Source organism: Python bivittatus, unplaced genomic scaffold (assembly GCF_059951505.1).
Source record: "Python bivittatus isolate LINGU-HERP-01145 unplaced genomic scaffold, Pbiv_v1 ctg000080_np1212, whole genome shotgun sequence".
NCBI classification, from domain to species: Eukaryota; Metazoa; Chordata; class Lepidosauria; order Squamata; family Pythonidae; genus Python; species Python bivittatus.
This window is the reverse complement of record NW_028277035.1, coordinates 50,688,500-50,712,776: the sequence shown is the minus strand read 5'-3', so window position 1 is coordinate 50,712,776 and position 24,277 is coordinate 50,688,500. Positions and strand designations below refer to the sequence as shown.

At 39.9% G+C, this 24,277-nt stretch overlaps 1 protein-coding gene across 2 annotated transcripts in view; it reads right to left on the bottom strand.

Moving 5' to 3' along the window:
* Positions 1-3,546: 3,546 nt before the first annotated feature.
* The window catches only part of TWF2 (twinfilin actin binding protein 2), a 65,519-nt gene continuing 44,788 nt past the window's right edge, over positions 3,547-24,277 (bottom strand). The window contains exons 6-9 of one of the 2 annotated variants that reach the window (XM_088134045.1): positions 11,271-11,396; positions 10,958-11,108; positions 8,891-9,012; positions 3,547-8,420 (exon numbers count right to left, since the gene is read on the bottom strand). In XM_088134045.1, coding sequence (XP_087990171.1) covers positions 8,253-8,420; positions 8,891-9,012; positions 10,958-11,108; positions 11,271-11,396 — 567 coding nt within the window. In that variant the 3' untranslated portion in view covers positions 3,547-8,252. The remainder of the gene's footprint in view (positions 8,421-8,890; positions 9,013-10,957; positions 11,109-11,270; positions 11,397-24,277) is intronic. The other variant, XM_088134046.1, reaches the window with a different exon arrangement.

Genomic DNA, 24,277 nt, shown 5'->3' with positions numbered 1-24,277 from the left:
ATGTGTTTCCCACCTCAAAATTCAGTTTTCAGCAATCATCCTCAGAGGGACCTTCAAGGCTGCCCTTCCTTGGCACTATTAACATGATCATACAGGTGAGTTCACTTGAGTGGGGGCCTGTGGTAGAAGTTCCAAGGATATCATCATAAAGAAAATGATGAACTATCCAGCAATACACTCCACAATAAGCTAGGATCGCATGAAGATATGTGGTTGGAAGTTCAAACAGCCTAAGAATGGAAGATTGCCAAGCAAGGTGACAGCAATTGTCATAATACTAAATAACGTTAAATCTCATTGACCATACACAGAGCAGTATCCCTCATGTCTAGAAGTATATTATCTGTCAGCAATGCTGGATCAAACAAACTACTTGTGGGAGAACATTTCAAAATTTGGGTGCTGTATGAGAAAAGGCCATGGTGCTATCTTTAAAAAACCTAATTGCCATAGGTTAAAGGGACTTTGGAGATTATAAAATGATTTATGGTCTCAGCTTGCAGATAGTGCCTAAAAGCAGTTTCTGGAGTTCTAGCACCATCAGAAACCATAAGTGGCATCTTTGGAGTTCAATCTCAAACTTGTCTCTGGTGGAGACATAATTGTCGGTCCTCCACTGCTGGGAAACAATAATTATATCATCTATTCCTTTGCGCAATAAGCCCTTCCACTCCCCTCATCTGGCATCTTGTAAGCTTCATCAGACAGTTTCTAGACAGATGGCAACCCTCTTGCTTCTTGTGGAGAGGACTGGAATTTAGCAAAAGTAGCAGCACAAGTTGTGGCTTGTAGTAGTAATAAAAGCAGCCGATCACAGTCCCAGCCAGAGTGTGCTAATGATACATCAGCACTACAAAGGTAAGGAGGCCCAATCTTCTGCTTTGACTCTTGCTTTGAGTTTTGTCAATGATGCCTTTGCTGAGAAAATTAATGAGGTCACTGTGCTGCATGTCAAGTGCTTCTGGATGAGATTTGGAGTATGCAGCTACCCTTCCTCCTTTCCAAAGGGGGTCCAGATGTTATCACTTCCATTTGAAACCCTCCCATGCTTTCCTGTTATTACTATTATTACTATCTTTTTTTCTGATAGCAATAGAAAATTAAGGAAGGAAAAGCTATGTGCTCTGTTTTGGAGGTTTGAGCAAAAGGGTCTGCCAAATGCTGGACAGAAGGAAGCAGTTGGCGTGAGCTAGTTATTCCTGTGTACTACAGAGAAAATATAACTCAGGTTGGAGAACGAGGATCGTGGCTACTCGCATAGCATTTAATTCAGCAAACATATATGTGCAGGTGCACATGCACACACACGCACAATGACTCACGGGGCTTGGGGAGGACAGACCCTGAGTAATGCTGACGTTCTTGGGCAAGTAATAGACAAGTGATGTGGCCAGTTTAGGACACAGGATTGATGGGGGTTAATGGTTACTCACTTCTGGTAAGGTGTGAAGCATTAAGGCAACATTAATCCTTGTTGCCGAGAATTTCTTTTTATCTGGGGCTGGTATTTGTTTCTTTGCTCTGACTTCCTTCTTACACATTCCTTATGGAAAAGTTCTATTTGTGTTAGCAAGTTGGTCATGGCTGCTTCAAAAAAAGACTGGTTATGTCAGCACAGTGACCTTTATCTAGACATTTGATATTCATACTTTATATACCCAATATAACTGCTTCCACACACACCAGCGTTTGCCATTTAAACACAATAAAGTGTGATGGATGGGAGTGAATCTCTAACCCAAGTGCCATAACTGACACGGCTTGGGAGCACTGTAACTCCCCAACTTCTTGGTATACAACCATTCTGTGCCTTAAGAGACCTGGAGGCAGATGCCACTACAAACAGTACTAAAGTATAAAAGATAAATTGAAATATTAACAAGGAAATGAAAAAAGTGTGCAGAGAAGCACACATTTGTTTTTGTAGGGAAGAGAACAGTAGTGCTGTTTCTGTCAGAGAGACACAGACTGGGGTCTTGCTATGTATCCATAGCAAAAAACAAGCCAGTGGCTGCACATTCTTGGTTATCAGATGCACCCGTGCTCACATGCTGAGATGATTATAACAGCCTGAATTGAGCCCTTGTGTGTGATGCTGAAGAAATGGAATTAGCCTAATGCTGAACTAGTGTCCAGAGAACCCGAACTGAACTGCAGTGTTAGTTAGTGTCATGGGCACATCATGCTATTTACTGCACTCTGCCTAGGGTGTAAATTTAATCTAGGCGCCACACCCTGCCACTGTCCATAAGTGAGGATGTCCATCAGCTTGCTCCCCTCCAACTTCCCCTTCAAATTCCTATTGGATCTCTGAGGAAGGTAGCTATGGCCCACATATATTTATGCCTCACATAAGATACCCATACTTAACTGGTTGTCTTTGCTCACAGTAGAGATTCTGAATGGGACAGTCTGTACATGAATTAGAATGGAAGCCAGCCTCTTGCCATCCTGGAGAATGGCAGCTCTTGGCTTACTGTGAGACCTGGATGTTAAATAAAGATTGACTGTTCCTTAGCAGATCGTGTTTACCTAGGCTCATTATCCGATGGCAGACACGCCCACACGCTATGCTCCTTAGTGGAGCCTTTTTGTGTGAAGATCTATCGGATATATTAAGTGCTTAACTTGAAGCCTAGGCAAGGGAATTATACCACGTGCCCCATTAATTTGGAGGCATAATACTCAGTTTTAGCTATGGCACATTCCTTTGCTTTTAAATTATGAATTGACCAACTTATGAAATGCATAGTGCTTACCCACCACACAGAAGTCTCAGCTTCAATATATCCCAGCAGACAGAAAAATTGAGTTATGCCTAACTCTCCATGCCTAACTACATAAATCACATCTTAACTCTTCTCTCTCAAATGCCTCTCACCTGATAACCCCCAAATGTTTCTAGAACTGAGCATCTGTGACAAAATCCAGCACATCAATATAGCAATTTGCAGAGGTATTTTTGTGATTCCCCTGGGGAGTTACAGCTTGAGGTTTCTGTTCATCTATACCAAAATGCATGAGAACCAGCTGTGAAGACTGAATTGAGTCCATAAATTGAGCTGAGACAATATTTGGGACACAAGAAAGAAGAAACAAATGGATCAAAATGTTTCTTTAGTATTTAGGACCAGGTAGGTCCCATGCTTTAAAAGGGCAACCTACAAAGGTTTGAAATTCAGCATAAATATACTGTAGTACATTGCCTTCATCATGTTTCAGCTGCAGATTAGACATCTTCCTTGGCACAAGGTATTTTCAAATCTGTACTTGAAATATATTTGTCAGTATGTCAAAATCAAATGAAATTGAGTAACTGAACAACTGTTATTAGCCCCTCAAAATCATATACTGTAAGATAAACTTTGCCTTTAGTCTCCATACATGAAGAATGCCAGCAACAGTGATCTCCCTGCTGGAAACTTAAGAATCGACATTATGTTCACAGACTTGATTTCAGGAGTATTTTATTTATTCATTTATTTTATTCATTCATTTATTCATTTATTTATTCAACCACCCTTGAGGGGCTCCCATAACAATACCTAGGGTGGGCTTCTCAGCAGTAAAACTGGTCTTGGTACCCTTGCAAGCTGTTGAATAACCAAAGGTGGGGCCTTGAACATGAACACACCAATGCAGGCTATATATACGGTCTACATGATGGGGCAAAAAATCCAGAGTTTAGCAGAGATCTGCAAACATGATCACAACTGCAACTATGTGAGGAACTTCAAACCATGTGGCCTCACAAGGTAAGTTCAACCACTTTGTAGCAATAATTTCCATCAATCTGAGATGTAAAATTTACCGTAGCTAGCTAAGGATGCAGTTTCTGCATAGGGAACTTTTAAAATGGCCAATTGTGTTGATAGAAATCTCAGTCTACTAAAGAAATGCTCAAAACTGATTGCTTTAAAAATACTTTATTTTTTAGAAAATGCAGCATTCAAAACAGTGTGCCCTGCCTCCCCCAGTTTCCAAATTTACATCATCATCATCCAGCCCAGTCAGGAATGTGCATCTCCCAAACTCCAAACCTTGATTCTCATGGAAGATTTGCTAAGTTACTAGCACAGATAAAGAAATGATCACTCCTAGCTTGCTTTTCACCTGCAGCGAGTTAAACACAATGGCCAGTGGAGACTACTTGCAATTTTAACCATATTTCAATTAGGAATTATTTTCACACTACAGCTTTTGGTTTGCTAGAGGTTTGTCAGTGCAAAACTAGTGTCATTTCAACTGAGTGTGCACAGGAATATAGCTATTAGAGTATTACCAAGGTCGTCTTACTATAAACATATAGTTCTTGAAAAGTCATTTTGGGACTCCTAGAAAACTGTTGTTTCTATAATGAAGTGCATATTCTTGCAATCACTCAACATTTTGTAGTATTAGTCAGCTTTAATAAACAAGTTTAAAACAGGAGTCTTCTGACTAAGTGTTCATCCTAGATATAAATAGCAAGATGTATGCTTGCTAGATAGTCATACATTCTGATCCAAGCTAACAAGTTCAGAGACTATTCCATGATCAGGAGTCATTTCTACATTTCTGTGAAACTTTTCTGCTACTTGGCGAATGCGTTGGTGGTAGGTTTTGTAAGATCACAAGGAAAAGAAAGTTTTTGTTCTGAAATCTGGTTGAGTATTGAGGGAAAATAGGGTGGGGGAAAGTCAGTATCAATAAAGTAGCCAGATCACTATGATTTGCATGCTGCGTAACTGATTTTACTGGTCTTCTAGCCTTTTATTTGTTGAATAAGCTGGGATTCACCAGCTATGAATGCAATATGAATTTGCATAATGTGGGAGCAGCTACTGAGATCAAATGGATAGATGGGGTTGGCAATGAGCAGCAGCTCTTTGCAAGACTGAATGATTCTCAGTGTTGCACTGGTGAAGGGGAAAGGGCGAGACACAAGGGGTCAGCCTGAGAAGCAGGCTACTGACCCTCTTTCCTTCATGGAAGTTCTATAGGTCCTCATTTACCATTGTTCATGCATTTGAGAATACTGATTGATCCATCACCATCACCAGCATTAATGCCACAAAAGAACCAATTCCGACTAATTTGATGGAGTAAAAGATATAAGGCTAAAACAAAGGTAACGCTTGCTTGCTTTTCTGTCATGTTTGGATTGCTGTGGATTAATTAACGCAGATGGTGAGGACAAGGAACATGTAAACAGTGGTCATCCCAGATATGCTTACATATACTTTGATATCTGAGCATGAATCCCAAGAAAGTGTGATCTCAGGATCATAGTAGCCACTGTTATTCAGCTTCAGAATGGCAAATATTTGTCCTTCTGTGTTGTGGTGCACATGCTCTTACCAAAGGAAAGTGTTTTGAGCAAACTTGTAGAAATGCACTTTACATCAAAATATAATAAGACTCCAAAAAAAAAAAAAAAAAAAGGATTTTGCCTCTCTTTTATGGTGGAGAGAATGCAATACATGGAACAAAATATACATGGTAAACCTAACCTAGAATATAAGTTTTTCCTAGGGGGAAAAAAGGGCAAAGTGATAAATTATTACAAGAGTGTAGAGTTCTTAACAAAATATAGAATGAAAGTAGCAAGACTATCTCTGCATATATAATGCAGAAAATGTAGAGGTCCAAATCCAAATATTACAGAATTAAGATGGACTGATTGAGATTTGATCATAGTAAAAATAAAAATAAATCATTTTGCCAAAGATTAGCAATGTGGAGCCTTCAAAATGTCCAAGGACCAATCCCCAACCCACCTGTTTTGTTTTGGTTTTCCTTTAAATTGTAGGACAATGTTGAAATGTTGTGCATTGAGCAGTCTTATGCTGAAATTTTGTATAAAAAGGTGCTGATCCCTGCACTATGCCTATTTGAAGCAGAATCTTGCTGTCTAAACATGTTTTAGGGCAAACTTTGAACCTAATTATTATCTTCTTACCACTACATACTGGATGCAAGATCTGTTCATTTCTAAACACTGCAGAGGAAGATCTCAACTATAAAGACATCTGTTCCAAGTACTCCCAGTAAACGACTTAAGATGTAAAAGATGAACAGCTTAAAAAAAAGAATTGAGGGAAAAGTAACATTTAGACTTTTCCCCATCTATGAAATGGTGGCACATACCACCATCTCCATCACAGACATTTTCATCTGGATTCCTGTAGTGGGTAGGGGATTTGATTTGAATGTCTAAATGGCCTCTTCCAATTCTGTGAATCTGTGATTCTATTCTTCTCATGCAGAGTACTTGGAATTTGGCAAAGCCTATCCTTCTTTTCTTGAATTGCAGTTCAGTCCCATCATGGAAAAGAGTAGGCTAGAGCACATCCAGACTTGCTCCTACAAATGTTGCCCAATTCAAGGCCATCATGCTAATACCATATAGTTGGCTCTGTAAAACAAGGCTTATAATTTCAGAGGGAACTGTTCACTTGCATGAAATATGAAAACAGACCACTAAATTGCTCCCTGGGGTCATAAGAACTTTAATTATGTACATCAGATTCAGTGACCCTCATGGAATGAACACATCTACTATAATGATTTTTCAGAAGCTCCCAATCTGGGTCACATTTGTGGCTTGAGCCTTTTGTGAGTGGGTCACTGTCTGCTTCTCCTTTAGGCTCTCAAAGCTGATCAACAAAACTCTTCCCAGACTCCTGGCAGTTAAATTGCCCATCCATCACGTACATGGGTAACAATTTCATGCCATGAGCTATCCTTTCCTTCCACCTGGTTTTCATGGATCTAAAATAATTACTCTTGGCAGACATTATCTAGCACATGGAATGAACAGTCCTCTGGGCAAAGTCCATGCTATGAAAAACAGAGCCCATCAACATTCAGCGACCAATGAAAGTGCTAATGTTCCTTTGGCCTGGCAAAGCTCTATCACATAACTAAAGATCCATGATCAAGGGATGCAATGGTTGGGTGTCATGAACCAGGATGCAGGCAAACAAGTGAGCAAATGTGAGATGACCAAGGACTGAGTGGCTTTACTTTAGAGTCCAGCTGGATGCCCAACACTGAGGGGGGAAAATCAGATCAGGAAGGAATCTACTGTCTCAGTAAGTCAGAGGATGATCTCAGTTAAGTGAAAGCTGTATTAGGCTGCAAGCCAACACATGGGGAGAGGTTGGCATGGGAAAGCATATGGGAGCTACACATGGGGTGATTCTTGCCATCTTGAATGTAGTTAAGTTGCAATGCTGCCAACAAGGGCAGGACAGCAATTGTGCTCCCAGTTCCTAACTGTCCATGTCCATTCATATGGCTGTATCATCATGCAATGAGCCATCAAGAAACAAGGCGGGAAGAAGGAAAAGCAGTGTAATTAGCTTTCTACAAGTAAGAAATGAAGCAGAACATCCTTTTAGAGAAATCCAACCTGTCAATGGATTTGTGATAGATATTCATCCTTTTTTCCACAAACAGTGAGGCCTAGAATGGGATTATCACGACTTTTGGACAAAATGAGTTTGACTTCTTCAGCAGCTTGGAAAAGAAGCTATTTTTTTTAAAAAAACCAACAACATACCTCTATTTTGGAGGAAATCTGACTAACTTTTAGCACTTCCCCACCCCCTCAAATCCACCAGCTTCTGCTGAACCAAAAGGAAAAGACACCCTGCTTCAAAATTAATCCCTGGAACACACTGCTCTTTGCCTCAAACAGTGGGCAAATGAGTACTACATCAAATACTAGGGAAACAGACACCCTTGGTAAGGGGATGGCATTAACAGGATGGGAGTGCCATAAGTTATTGTTATCATACAAATGCGTGCCTCTCTTTTTGGGTCACAGCACAGGCTTATATCGAGTTGCTTTACAGGTATATGCAATTCTCTCAGATGAGAGGTGAACAAAATTATTTGTGTGGTGCAGATTCCAAGTAAAACAGGCCACAAGATGAAGCAGTAACAGGAGCATCTGTTGTAAGAAATATTAAAAAAACAAAGAACAAAAACCACTTGGGTCCCCCCTCCCCCTAGATTTACATAACAATAGAGCAAGAGGAAAGAAAAAAGAGCATGCCGTCGTCTTCATCTTCCTATCTGTCCCCCGATTCCAACCCTCCCGCCCCATTAATGAAACTGATGGACATGACTTTGAGAAAAGAAATAGGGGAAAAGGTTCTGGAACTCAGTGGACAGGCTCAAATGCAGAGAGGTGGATTTGATTGGAGCTGCAATGCTGGAGGCTGGGAGACATTCACAGCTCTTTGCTGACCCATCCTTTGGGTTTAACTGTCTTCTCCATTCTCGCCTGGTCCTCTGATAAGTCGCTTCTGTCCCCTTTTGCCCACAGGACCCTTTGGCTTGGCAAAAGCCTGCTTGAAGGCATGCTGTTTGGGGTGGACCTCATCATACAGGAATTCAGCGGTCAGCTCAGCTCCATCATCAATTTCAATCTGGTACAAAAGAAAGAAGAAATGCAGTCCTCAGATCTGGCCACTGAGAACCTGAAACTCAGCTGAGATTGGTATTTTCTTCTCAGTAATGGCATTCCATTATATTCCCCTTCCTCTCTTTTCCCCAAAGCATTCCAACTTCCACTCCACTCCTACTTTGTAGTGCCACTTCTAAACTTGGTTTCAGCCGTACTTCCAGGACCTGGACATTTCTTCTCCTCATTAGAGGTGAGTTTATTAAAGTCTTTTCTTGTTTTTCATGTTGTCCATGCTGTTGGGGCACCAGTTTTCTGTCTCTAGCATGTCCTTCCAACAACCCATTTGGTGACTTCTGAGTAATTTTCTTTTGATCAATCTTCAGATCCCACACCACCCTCTTTCATACTGCTTGAAACTCTAAAAGTCTAGCTAGATGGAAGAGAACATGTTTTTCTTCAAGGAGCTTATGAGTCCAGAGGACAAAGGCTTACCTTCTTCGCAATTTCTAGGCAGAAATCTTGCTCTACGGAGTCAAGCAATCGGCTCTTGCAGCTGGAGTACAGCATACGTTCTTTGATGCTACATTTGTAACCAGGCATGGAGTAGATAAACACTAGGAGAAAGAGAAAGGAAGATCAGGCATTCTTGGACTCCCGTAAAATTAATTCCACTAACCTATGGTGAAACAATGCCCATGTATGCCACAATAGCATGTGATAAAACAAAGAAATGCATTTCAAAATACAGAGAAAGGGATTTACAATTAAACAAATATTGTTTATATGCTGCATAGATGAAAAGGCATCAATTCTTATTCTATCCAAAATCTATTACACATAGTTTGGTCATTAAAATACTGGCTTATAAGGTTCCATTAGCATGGGGGAACTATACAAATAAATATGTATAATCAAAATGGATTTATTTATTTATTTTTCAAATTGGTCACTGCCCATCTCACTGCAGAATGACTCTGGGAGGTTTACAGTAAAAACAGAATAAACATTAATTAAAATAGATAAATATTAGATTTAATTAATTAATTAATTAGATTAATAGATAAATTAAAATAAACATTAATTAATTAAAATATGCTACAGTAACAAACTTCCTATATAATAATTCCAAGAGGCTGATGCTAATTAGGTGTTAATAAACTCAGGGAGTGTCTTCAAGGCGCCAGCCATCCCCAGGGTCGGTTGTATCTTTCCTCACCCCAAGCAAGTTGGCAGAGCCAAGTCTTCAATTCCCTCAGGAAAATTGGGAGGGTAGGGGTCCGCCTCACCTCTGGGGGGGAGAGTATTCCATAGGGTGGGGGCAACAGCAAAGGCAACATATTAAAAGTTATTTTCTCAGGACTCCTATATTCATGGATAGGAGAACCAGTAGTGACCTAAGCTCTTTGGTTCATTTGATAATGAAAATCCTGCACCCATCTGTGACAAACTTCTTGCTTTGGTATGGCACCACAATGATTCCTAAAGCAGCTGATAAATTGACTCCATTCTGAGATACCTGAATAGATGGAATTCAGCTCTTGTTTCCTAAACGAGCTTCTCACACATAATACTATTTATGCAAAGGCCAGACTGGGTTAGGGTTAGGGTTAAATCCAGGCTCTACCTTTATAAGTGTTGCACTTTAAGATGGGCAGCCATACCAATCTTTTAAATAAAATAAGAAAATAAAATAAGAAAATAAAATAAAAAATGTTCCACCAGCCTTATTAGGTGGGTGGGTAACTCTAGAAAATTTCTGGCTTGCTGGCTAGACCCAGGACATCATAGATGAGCATTATCCTTGATTGGGACAAAGCAACGGTCGGTCTTCCCAAAGAAGCTGGCTTCCACTTATCCCTCACACTTTGTAAAACTGAAAAGTGTTTAAGAGAAAATGAAGAGGAGGCGGAGGAGGAGGAGAATCAAGAACAGCCTATCTATGAACCTCCAAGACTCAGATGATCTCTCCCCCCCCAACTATCGTTTCTGCAACAAATACCTCCTGATATACAAGAGCTTATTCAAGGAGGTAGTACTGTAAATAACTAGACTCATTTGGAATTTTGGGTCTGTGACTGCTGCCTTTCCTTGTTTTCTCTGCCTTTCCCTTTTCCCAATAAATTCCTTTTTATGTCTATAATTTGGCTTCACTGGCTTTAGAAATCAATTTCTCATTAAAAGTTTCCCCATGGGCTGGACTGCAAATCTGAGTCTCTCTTCTGTTTCACAAGTGGCATGAAGCTCTTTAGTTTTGCACTGCATTTCTAGGCTGTGGGTAGGAAGATCCAAAACAGTCTGAGTTTTTCTAGAGCTGGGCTGAAGGGAGTAATCTTAGGTTGAGAGGCTAAGAGCTTCCCAGCCGGACAGACTGGGAGTGCCAGGAGATTCACATACTGTAATTACTGAGGACCCTTGGATAAGGAATCCACCAGGAAGGTTTTAAATCCTCCCCCCTCCCCAAGATGGCAGCGCCATTCCAGAGGGACATAGACATACCCATTCCATGTCCAAAGGGCAGAACAAAATCTTTTCTCAGCTATAGATTTGGTTAGAGCTTACCAACCGACTCCAGATAATCTCCCTCATGAGAGTGTTTATACAGAAAGAAGTGGTAGCGAGCAGAATCCTGAGGAATTCTTCTAGGCAGGTCGACAATTTCTGTAGCCTTTGTGTGGACCAGTTCAATGGTCTCCTGCTCCAGATCCAGCTTCTGTTGAAACAAAGGCAAGAGAAGGGAAGAAACAATGAGGTGGAAACTCCAACAGTGCAACTTGTGTAAGCAGGCCATGCACAGAAATGAGCAAAACTTGGGACAATTAAATTGAAAGCACCCCACACCCACCCACCCACCCCTGGCAAAAGAATCCCTTACCAGCTGGATATAATTTATTTTCTTTTGCTTTAGTAGGTGAATGGCATGTTGTGCATCTGGCTGCAAAGGGAAGGCCAGGCCTTGGAGGGTCTGGTGTTTGCTTTCTACGCTGATTTCAGTCTTGACCTGGCAACAGGGAACAAAAAACAGACTGAGGTGAAACCTGCATATACTTCATTTTTATATCTTCGCATTTATTTTGCACTTTTATACACTGACTGAGGTGAAACCAAGAAAAGTGAAGAGGTACAAGAAAGACAGAGATAGAATAGACAAACCATGGTACTAGCATCCATAAGCATAGGAATCCTTACAGGAAAAAGCCACTATAACACTCTTTCTTTCTTTCTCCTTCCCAGTAGGAATAGGTAGTTTAAAGGATGTTTCTCTCTGTATGCATATTACATACATCTGCAAAAGAGAGCAATGGGATGGACTGAGGTGGATACTGAGACCACTTTACTCAAGTCCACTCACAACTAAGTCCATTGAATTGAATGGAGCTGTTTCCCAGGTAAGTGTGCCTATGATTGCAGCCTTAGGAAGAAGGGGGGACAGATGAAGGCAGGAAATGGCCAGAATGAGTGAGGCTGGTGGCTAGATGCCAAACAGGAAGGTCTCTTGTGCTTTATTAATTGTGTAGAAAAAAGAAATCCATAGTTTGCATGACCTGCTGAAATTCCATTCTCTACTCAACTATTAAAGCCACCCTGCCCTCTTTTGTCTCTGCCCAAGCAACAGTGAGCAAAAAAAGCTGGACAGGAGATGTAGAATGCTCTGACAGGCACCTACATAGATGCAAATCCCACGGTGTTAAGTGGGATTACATCCTCATTTGCATGCCTTTGATAGCATCCTGCACACAGTTTCTTGGGCAAGTGACTTATCCTTTGACTACCCACACCATCCATGGAAGTTTCTCACATTTCTAAAAAGGCACTAAAACGTTAGATGGCCTTTCTAGACCATTGCAATGTGATGCCTAATACAGCAGTAGGCCTCATATTTTGGAAGTGAACAGAAGAGGAGATCCCAGTAAGACTGGCTTTATAAACATTCTGCTTATGGTACTGACAAAACTAAAGTCTGGTGGGCACTGTAAAGAAAAAAAGACATTTTTAAAAAAAATTGGGATGGGTAGTTTATTTTGGCCCAAAGAAAACAAAATTGAAGTTCTTTTCTGATCTCTGTCAAAGCTTCATCCCCCTTGCATCTGCATTCTTAATTTCCTAGTTTTAAAAACAGTAGTGTATCAGTTCAAATATTTGTAAGGAAAGTAGGCAATTAAATTTTCATCATAACCTTCAGTAATGATTAACCAATTTTATAAGCTAAAGAGATTACTACTGAATAAGATACACACGTTTTAAAAGCTACCTCTTTGGGTCACTTCCGGCAAGAATTAATTCATTAGGTGAGAAAGAACGACATTTTAAAAGCAACATCAACATAGCTTTTTCCTCTTAAAATAACTAACAGTATAAAAGCAGCTTTACAGGGCTCCACACAGAATTAACAGAGGGAAAATCATTAGATTTTAGTTTCATGCTTCATGGAGAAGAAGAACTAGGTCACATGCTTCATTGAGTAACAAAATATCACTTTTATTCTTGATAAAACTGAACTGTTAGAACTTTTCACCGAGTGCTGGAAGTAACATTTTCAGATATATGAAAAATTTTGCATTTTTATTTCTAATCTCAGTTATCAATTTAGTTTTATTTAGAGATTTATACACTCAAAAGTTCTGAAGCAGTTTAGACTGGGTTTTCTGCCTCATTAATAAAATTAGACTTCCACCTAGATACAGCCTGGATTAGTTATTCTGTTACTTGTAAAAATATGCTATACGGAAGAACATGATTGATATAACTAGAGAGTTTGATAATGATATATACAAGATATTATATTATTTATTGTAAATGGTGCTAAAGAAAAGGTGTAGATAAAATTGTGCCCAATTATAAACATCTTTATTTTTGTAAGGATTATACCATATTCATAAATTGTTATTTATTAAATATATAATTTGCACCTCTGTAGAATAGCAAGTGTTGCTCAAAAAGCATTGGCATAGGTTCTACAAGGGGAAGCCCTGGGCATCAAATTTTGAGTGTTTGTGGTTTCAACAAGCATGACAGTGAGGTGACCTGGCAGACACCAAGTATCCCGAGCTAGTTTGTGAATCTTGGAAGAAAACAACAGAAAACAAGAGGTAAGAGCTCTCACAATGAAAGAAATGAAATTAAAAAAACATACTACCAAAGGAACCATATTTGATGTAATGCTTTTTGACTACTTCAAGCACTATTTATAGTTTTCAAAGAGCAGTGAGTGCCTAAACTGGAAGTTGACACTGAATTATCTCAGCTGCCACCCTTGGCCAAAGGACAGAGAAGACGTCTGATCATTGTCTGTAATAGGTGAATGACTGATTATCTCAGGTAGCAAAGCCCAAATGAACAGCAATAGTTCTAAGATATCTCTAGCCAAGATGAATAAGTACCAGGATGATCAATGAAATTTAACGCAAGTAAGTATAAAGATCACAGCTCTGACTTTCTCATAGCCAGCACACAGTGCGAGTTGGACACTATGGATGTAACCTTCAAATTTTATACTGAAAGATAAATGGTGGTCTGCTCTCTTGTTACACCTTCTAAATTCACTGAATGGAATTCCTGTGCTGGTTGAGAAAGGACTCTCCCCCATAAGAAACTGAGGGATGAGCTAGTTTAGCGCTTGGGGCTCTGGACTGGAGACTGATTCCTGGTGACTACATGGCCTAGTCAATGTAATTTTCTTTAATAACAGTATGGAAGTGGGTTGGCAATGCATTTCTCCAGGATGCTTTTTAAATTTCACAGTCTAACCTACTACAGACCTGGTCCGCCCTGGATCTCTCCCATCCAAGTACTAATCAGGCCTGACCCTGCTTAGCTTTGTTTGAAATCGTGTTCCCACCTGAAGCTGATGGTACACACAGAGGCATTTCTCTTGCCACTCTAAAAAAATGAAGCCTTTGATTCATCATAAAAGAGTGCAATTAAATGTGAGAGAACTCTACAAACTATAATGCAGGAGGCATATGAAGCAACAGGAATCTGATAGTAAATCTAAATCTTCATTTTTGTATTTGATGTGCCTATATTTTTCTTCATTTTCTGAACAACAGTAACAGGATCACAATATGTGGGGAGGGAGGTTTCAGGTTTTGCCCCAATACAATCATAATTAAAAATCCCCAACACCCTGCTCTTTACCCCAGAGCAAAGATCCCTTTGTCTGCCAATATAAACTTCTCTCATAAGAACAGTATTGTCATTGGGACAGAAAGAGAAGGTAACGTTAACAGTTTCTCTTCATGTAACATGTTGTGGTCTGAATCCTGATATTAAAGGAAAAAATGAGATGTAATCTGTCATCTAATCTAGTTTTGGCTTTAATTTCTATTCAAGGTAATCTTTTGACAGGTTTTGTGTCAAGCAGCCTTACTCAAATAGGGCTTGTAAGTTGAAAATAAAATAAAATAAAAGTTGAAAATAAGTGGAAGTTGAGAGAGAAAATTGCAAATATAAAACCATACAATAAAGGAATGGTAGATTAGGCTTGAGAACCACTTTGGTGTAGTGGTTAGGCTAGAAACCGGGAGGCTGTGAATTCTAACCTCACTTTAGGCACAAAGCCAGCTGGGTGACCTTAGGCCAGTCACTCACTCTCAGCCCTAGGAAGCAGGCAATGGCAAACCACTTCTGAAATCTTGCCAAGAAAGCTGCATGGACTTGTTCAGGCAGTCACCAGGAGTCAAGAAGGACTTGAAGGCACCCCCTCCCCCAAATAAAAAAAAGATTAGGCTTATGAGGACATGCAGCAACATCCATTTTCTGAATATTCTGAATACTGAAGAAACAAGAGTGCTGTAAAGTTTCTTAGGACTTTATGACTCTTGTATATGGATATCTTCTAAGGAATGTTAGAACTACCTGTAGTCATTTCTTGGGTAAACAGTTCAAATCCATACATAACATTTAATATCCATTAGATATAATGCAATAGCTCAAGAAATTCAAGACTTGGATTTACATACATCTTACTTTGTTTTGAATCTAGTCACTTCAGAAACATATTTAAGAAGGCTCCTTAGATAATCTTTAGATGCACTGAGCCAGGGATTGCCTAAATGAGTCTCCAGATCTATGATTCTAGATCTAAAATGGGAAAGTTTGTGAACTCAGTTAACAGAAAGTGAACCCTGGAGTATAGTGATCATGGAGCAACTATATGAAGAAGAATGGGATCATCAAGAGAGAACTCTGCCAAACGAAACAGAAGACAGAACGCAGGCAACACGGCCTACCTCCTCAGGATGAAGGTATTCAACCACAGTTGGGCAGCAGCAGCAGCCCAAAACCATCTGCCAGAAGGAGGTAAGGAAATGACATCACATTATAACAGAAACAAAAGATATACTGCCCAACTTTCACCTATCCTGGAATGTACTAATACTCAACAATAATCCTGAATAGAAGACAACTAGTCTGGAACCTTGGCCCTAGGTCTATTATTCAATAAACTGCACAGCTCTTTTAGGAGAGCATCCAACTTTCTGCTATGGCTTCTAAACATTTAACTTTTCAAATCTTACCTGGACTTAAATACAATGGCTTCTAAACTCTGTGCTGCTATATGTACAAGTGCAATTGGATCAAGCACATGAAACTGCTGGAAACATGTTTAGATCTCGGAGCAGTTTTGTTTTTATTGACCAGCTTAATAGTCAAATGCTGGAAAAAGAGTATCACCAAATAGTTTCATTTGGAAAAGTACCCTGAGACAGTGCTGCGTGCCATCTTGATTATATGACTATATCTACATTTACAAGTTCCACATTTGACCAGTAGTGAAATCTCCCCACAATCCACACATATGTTCTTATGATATTTCTGTTCAGGGGAAGGCAGAAACAGATTGTGATCACAGGGTTGATATCTGGCTGATTTGCACTAGATCAGCAAAAACACCTGATTCCTAATTCTCCAATAATATCAACAGCTATAATGCTTTCCTCCTCTAAATAATATTGCTTAAGGAGGAAAACCCAAAATAGATTTGTATTGATTTATTGAAAATTTTTCTGGTCTGCCTTTGGGGACCAAGACATACTCAAGAAAGCTTACAATGATAAAGTGCCACATGATAAAGCAGAACAATATAAGCATAATAAGAATACATTGATAAAACTGAATTTCATAACAATATTTACGACATACTACACAGTAATAAAACCAGATATAACTAAATTAATAGCCCATAACAGAGTGATGACATTGATTCAAGGAATATTAGAAAAAAATAAATCAGGCTTTAGGACGATCATAAATATAAATAGTGATGGAGTCTGATGCAAGACATCTTTGACCTTAAACTTCACTGGTACAAGTGAAAATTGTCCTTTACATGGTTATATTTATTTGTTTGTTAGATGCATATCTCACATATCCTCTAAGAGCTCATGAGAATTCATGAGAATCTCCCTTCATTTTATTCTCACGACAGTAGCCTTTGCAAGATAGGTTGGACTCAGAGAGGGTGGCTGACTCAAAGGCACCCAATGAGTTTCTATGGCTAAGGGTGGACTTGAACTAGATTATCCCCAGTTTTGGTCCACTATCTTAACCATTATGCCATACTGGTATATGAAAGAGACTTGGAAATAAATTGGTAACCGTTATTGGTGTGAGAAAGAGATGGTGCAGGATAGATGCTGTACATCCAATCCTCTGTTAATACTGAAGTGGTCACATTCTATACCAGCTGAAGGTTTTAAAAGCCCCACATAGAACATATAATATTACTCCAGTCTAGATGTCTCTGAAGCATGAATAAGTGAGAAAACATCCAGCTCATTTCAATATGGCCATACAGTAGTGATAAAACACACCCCTGGACACCCTACCACCCAAACGTCTCCAATTAGTCTTGAATCTAGGAGGACTCCCAAACTATATTCTTAGACTTTCAAAAAGAAAAAGAAAAAAGAAAAAAAAGTGGCATTACAGTTAAGACCATTTGTAAGCTTATATCAAGAATACTTGGTTTCCCTACCTATTCTGCCTCTATCTTATTTCGTTTATGTCTTGGTTTGTTCAACCTCACGCACCCCCATGCAGCTTCTAAACGTTGCTTCAGGAGCTCCCAAACTTTATTTGGATGAGCTGAGAGAGCCAGTCCAGCAGCGTTCAAATCAAGGGGTAACTAGTCCCATTCTTTTAGATAAAACACTTGTCCTATATATACTGCTTGCAAACTCATTCAACAATTATTGGCAGAAGCATCTGTACATTTTTAGGATTACAAAACATAGCTTCACTGGCATTTAGAGAAAGGAAGGAACATTTTCTTTAAGTGAATACTTCAGGCTTAGAGGACAGAAGGCTTAGGATTCATACATGCAAGAGAAGAAGCTCCAAGGAGGAGCTATAATTCTGAGAAGAAATACATAACATCAAGCCTACCATCTCAGTGTAGGTCTCCTGGGACTCTGAATCCTGAGGGCAGGTGAAGAGAAGACACAAGAGTTCAAAACCCATGAAAAATTATTTAATAAAATAATCTCTCCTGAATCAAGTGGCAGACTATAGATCATGTTATGCATGAAAAAGCAGGGCCACAAGGATTTAATACTTACTGGATATTATCTATTGTGCCACTTATCACAAAAAAGTAAACACAAGTGATGTTGGAGAAGGCCTCCTGCATTACTGGAGGACTGTGACTGAAAGTCCTTGGAGCACATGCAAAACAAACATGGCAACAGATTTCCTCCAGAAGTATCCACCAGATAGAGAGAGGTCAAAATCCTCTGATATAGAAGGACTGGGCAACCTGGGACTCACATGCAGCTTCTGAGCTTCGTTTTTGTATCCCCAGAACCCTCCAAGTTCTTTCTTTGAAACAAAGCAGCAAAACCGCTAACAGCGAAGGCATCATTTTCCACTACTTTTATGTTAAAAAACAAACAAACAAGGTAAAATAGTTATGTCAAGCCTCTGATGGCTTAGCATATCTATTTCACTTTTTTTAAAAAAACCCTCAAACTCAAGAAAATGACAGAATGGAAGGCCCTCAAACAGACAGACAAACAATGTATCTGAGCCATACAAAGATTACCCAACCCTGGGATAATAAAGAATTGGGGTTTTGAGCTGTATTTCTGCTATGATTGTAACACACTTCCATGCCTTAACCATGGCCTTCTAAAGAAATTCATTAATAACATGAAGATTAGAAGGTGAGATCTGCATAAATATTCAGGTGACCGCAATACAATTACTTTGCTTTCAAACAGAAGTATCCAAGGAACAAGATTCAAGATGGGATGTTCTAAACTTGGATTAGCAAACTTCTGTGTAGGGGTAAGCTTCTGTTTGTTCCCTCTTTCACATGAGTCGCAAATCAACTATAGCATCTTCGGCTTTCAAACAAGATACAATCCTAAATAACAGTCTGATGCTGGTTTAAGAGCTTGGTTTTTCCTAAGACATTAACTATAGTTTCCAGATCAGACAAAATGAAAAACCATAGATAAAGGCTGCTGTACTGCATCCAGGTGTGCTGCGAAACAAACAGATGCAAGGAAATAATTCACGCATGTCCCAAAGTATTAACCCAGGACTGATTGCCCACCAGGGTTACTATAGCTGATTGAAGAGTGGAGAGAATCTAGGGCCAAAGAGATAAAAAATTATTTCAAGAAACACTCCACTGCTAAGATGCTTACATAACCAGTAGCACTTTACCAAAACATCCCACAAATCAAGATAGTAAGAAATGAAGCATCCTTAGACATTTATATATCTACTGCAGCAGTTCAACTTAATGTAAAATGATACATGCTCCTCTTCAGCGATGCTGTCGGGGCAGTTTAAAGAACAAGATGCAATGCAACAATCAAGCAAGTGTGCATGCATGAATATACATAAATAAAGCAATTATAATATTGGACAGTCTAAATCAATGTTTCTCAACCGTGACAACTTTAAGAATTCTGGGAGTTGAAGTCCACACATCTTAAAGTTGCCAAGGTTGAAAAACATTGATCTAAATGGAAAATGCCTCCTACCCTTTTTAGATCTGGCTTACTGGCCACTCTGAACGAAGCAGCCCTGTTTCTGGAGCTGTGAAGGATGCAGTGGCCTCTAGGGCAGGAGTGGGCAACTTCTACCCGCTCAAGGCTTTGGGTGTTGCAGCAAGGACCGCACTCCCAAAGCGGGCAGGGTCAGGTCCCAATGTTATTTTTTTGTGGGCTGGAATAGTGCCGTGCTGCCACGTTTTTTTCATTTTCTGATACAGCAGTAATTGATCATAGGCATATAGGCTCAAACCGTTTTTAAATATACAGCAGTTGTTATTCGAAAGCACCATTTGTTCTGAGATACACTTTACCAAATACAATAAAGGTGAAGAGCAGACCTACTGTGCACTTTATCACTATTTCTAAATGCTAGAAATGTCATTAAAAAAAAGAAGCTGAGAAAGTGGCAAAATCTATTGAAGCACTAAACAATTTGGCCTTCAGGTATTTCATACAGGCAGCATACAACAGGCATGCACAACGCAGTCTTACATCAATTGATAAGTCATTTTCTGCAGTGTAGCTGCAATTTAATTAAATTAATTGATTTAGGTTGCAATAAGACCAATGCACCTGGTAGGAACACTACTGAATGAACATATGTAGGATTGCACTTGGAATCACCCTATGTTTCCTGTGCTACTTTTGGAATTCCTTTTATATATTGACCTATGCAACAAGAACACTGCAAAACTGTGAACAGAAGCATAGCAGCTCCACATTCAAAATATTTAGTGAAAGTGTTGCAGAAGCATTTATTTTAAAGGCCACAGTGCTTGGAAAGAAAAGTGGAACTATTCATCCTTAATTTTGTCCTGGAAAGTCTGCAGATATGTATAAACAATACTGCAAAAAAAACCTTAGCTCTCTTTGGGGTGAAAGAAGCACTTTACAAAAGGCACACCTGCATTTGTTTTAGAAAACAAGCCTCCATTGTCATACAATTATCATTAATTCTGAATTCCCCTTGACTTGCATATCTTTGAAACAAGTTGTCTTATCTTCTCACACCTACAGAAATTCACAGCTTGATGAATGGATTTGTGGATTAAGCTTGAGGTTTTCCAAACTGTCCATAACATACGATTCTTACCAACAGGTCATGCTTCCAGGAAACGTATGGTTCAAGGCAGGAGAAAATTATTGTTTGGATCTGCTAATGTTCCTTACTTAATTGTAAAAATCAAGACATTCTGCCTGATCAGTCCAGCTGGCATTCCTAGCATGCCAGTGGCGTGCACAACAGGCCTGAGTAACTTATGTAAAGAACCCTTTTAGATCAGCTCCTTGAATTTTCAAAGCAACCATAAGTGCTCAATGGCTCAACAATACAACTTCAAGGACTTCATGTGCATATCCAGAAAATACCTCTGCCAGGGTTACTGGCAAAGCAACTTTATTGTATGGATGTAATCTAAAATTTAAGTAGAGGAATGGAAGGGGAAAATGACATTTAAGTTTAAAGCAGTGATATCCATTTTCTGGTTACCAATGATAGTCCATAAAGGTACTGCAGGTGGTCAGCAGGGAATGGGGAGAAATAACGTAATCATAACTTAATCATTCTTCACATTAGGTAAGGGTTATCTTTTCCCCATTGGTAGCCTGCTGCAGATAAATGTACTGTAATGAGTGTAATATGTTTATAACTGAGCGTTATAAATCACTAGAAATTTATAAGGTTTATTCCCAGTTTATGTCGTTGTCTTTTAAAAGTTTTAAGTTGATGTAGCAGTCAGTGTAAAAGAAAATATTGGGAACTGCTCTTTACATTGTTCTGTGAAATCAGAAAACCTGGCAGATCTTTTAAATGCAATACCACCATGCTTGAACCTGATCCAGCTCAACTAAGCCTGAGTTTACCACTAGTATTTGAGGCTATAACAAAGGTATAAATAAAAGATACCTAGAGGTACTCTGGTGAGATAGATAGATAGATAGATAGATAGATAGATAGATAGATAGATAGATAGATAGATAGATAATCTCTCTGTCTAAGGCCCTAAAGAAGCAGGTCTGAGAGACTGATGAAGCTAGCCCCTACTGAATCAGTGGTAAAGGCAACACATTCCACAGGCATAACCTAATTTAATTACTGTACTTCATTAAAGGAAACAGGAAAGCAGGAAGTGAAAGAAAGCAGGGCAACAGAAACACCCAGCCTGTTTCATCCTACAAGACACAGGCAAAAAATAGTTTCAATCAAACCAAAATTAAAACAAGCTTCAGATGGTGAGTTTACTAGCAGAGTAGTCTCAAGTCAGTTTGAAGCCTTGCTTTCTGCCATACTGGAGGAGAAGCAGAAAAATTTCACGAGGATCTGCCAGCTGAGATGGACCCACTAGTCCCTCCTGTGTACCCGTTTTCCAGAAGTGGAAGCACCACCATCACCCTCTGGCTGGCTGACCAGCTGCTCTATAAACAACAATGCAAGGGGATCCTCAGAGCAATGCATTGTGAGGTAGCTGCCTGGGCAAGCAAACACCACAGCCACTGTACGGTGTGTCACTTTGAGAGATTCATCTAGAGTTACAAGCACAATGAAGCTGTGGCTCTGGGTATGATCCTAATTTACCATCTATCCTGGTGTGCTGTGGGAAATGGCTAATGGTAGGGCTGGCTCAGAAAATGGAATGAAGTAAGTGAAGACTTCCTTTGCCAAACTCTAGGAGATTAGGCAGATTGGGCTTGGAGGTCAGCAAAAGACCTTTCCTAATAGCTTGGAGAACAGTTGCTAGGAAGCACTAAGATAACTGGACCAGTGCCTGTCTTAAGCAACTTGTTATAACTTCAGAGTAGTGTCCCTAAGAAGAAGAAACAGAAGTTGGCTGCACCAAACTAGATTTAAATATGACTTCTTCACATCCATAAGTATACAACTTCTACAGTCCATGGTTTACAAGCCCCCATGGCTGGGTCCATAGGCTAGCCCCAAATTAAGGAAACCACATTATCACTAGCGTGGTGTGTGAATCCATATTGACCTAACTGAGGGCAATTCCTATACATCAAACTGGAGGGAGGGTGGAATGCAAAAATATGGGCTGTCTATTCAGGCTTCATGTGAGATAATCAATTCTCTGAGCATCGTCCAAAATAAAACTGACATCTTGTCTGCCACCAGTGACACTGGATTACAGGCGGGATGACCCAGAAATGGAGCCATAAACAAAAGAGATTCTCTTCACAGCCTGTCAGAATCACTCAGCCATGTGGAAGAGGCAGTGGGAAGCTAAGCTCCAGGCCTGTCATACTTAAAGAAAGCTCAGAATGAGAGGGAGCGGCAAGGCTGGAGCGCTGCACACTCAGATGGGGGCACAAATAAGCTATTTGGCTGCACCTTGTGTGTGCAGGTCTGATGGAAGGCTGATCTCTCTATAAAGATGCTTTGTTCTCCCTTGCTATTAATATTTAGGTTGACAGTTGGTACAGGGTAGTTCAACAGATTCAGATTACTAAAACATGTGAAAGAGATATGCTTTTAGGCTCAGTGCCTAAAACGGATTTGCCCCCCCCCCCCGCCCCAGAAGGAGGCAACATTGCTCTCTAAGCTAGTATCTTTCTTAATGAATAACTCTAGTCTCCCACCTGATCTCCAGTGTGAATTCATGCGACTATTCCAAGATCAGGGTTTGGCAAGCAACTCACAACGACAAGGCATGAGTGAATTATTTGGAGAATTCAGAAACTGTAATGTTTAAATCCATCCCTGGCTTACTCCAGCCCCAGTCAAAGTAGCACCCCCAGAACTTTTAACTCCTTCTCAGTCTTGTCGCAGGTAAGACAAGACCACGTTGCATTCCCTGGTATTTCTTAATTGAAGAGATTTTGATTTGGGTAATTCCAATAATATGTTCTTTCTTGACTTGAAAAAAAGGCGCTTTTGCCTAACCTCCCAGCTTTTCCTTATACTACTATTCTATCTCAGTCACTTCCACCCTCTGTCTTTAAACAGCCACCCTCTATCTTTTTACTTCAGCCAACAAGCTCTTCTTCCATCTCCACACTTTTCCCTTTCTCTCAAAGACAGCAAGGCATGGTGGTTTTAAAAGCTTATCCTACGGTTCTTACGCCTGCGGGGACCCTCTCCCACATCTATCCATATCCCTCAGCCACAATCTCGGGTCTCCTGGCTGCTCTTCTTGGCTCTGGTAACTTTAGGGCAATGTGATCACCATCTCCTGGAAAGGCTGTTCACATATACTGGAGGAAAGAATGCTGGCTATGCCACCAAGGGATCCTGGGAAGAGGCGGGATGTAAAGCTAATACATAAAATCAGTCAATTGTTACCACAGTTATAAATTCACTGTGTAAGCAACTGAGAGAAGTTTCTTTCTGCTTGCTTTCGTGCTTCTTCATCACCTGCTTCTGTAGGGCTTGGGCCAACGTAAATGGAAATACCCAAGCAGCAATCTCAGCCTGGCTGCTAAATCATCTTCTGACTTGATAATCACATGCCGGAGGGAGAGGAAAGTGCTACAGCTCAAGACCTGGCAGGTTAAACATTATTCAATTCAATGTACAAATTACATTAGAGGAACAAATAAACAAAGCATAATACTTCAAAGACTAATACGGGAAATGACAGGAAAGAACACCATATGAGGTCTCTGTTATTGTGCAATACTGGAAAAGTGGTATTAGGTATGTCTCATATCTGCAGTATCTTCATATCCACATGAACTACAGGTAGTCCTCAGTCAGTGACGGTAATTGGACCAGAATTTCCATCTCTAAGCAATGCAGTCATAAAGCGCGATGTCACGTGACCACGTCGCTTAGCGACAGCAATCCTGGAACTCCTGGTTGCCATTATTAAGCGAGGATTGTGGGAGTCCCAGGTGGCTTGCAAGCAGGCTGGCAGGCGAGGCA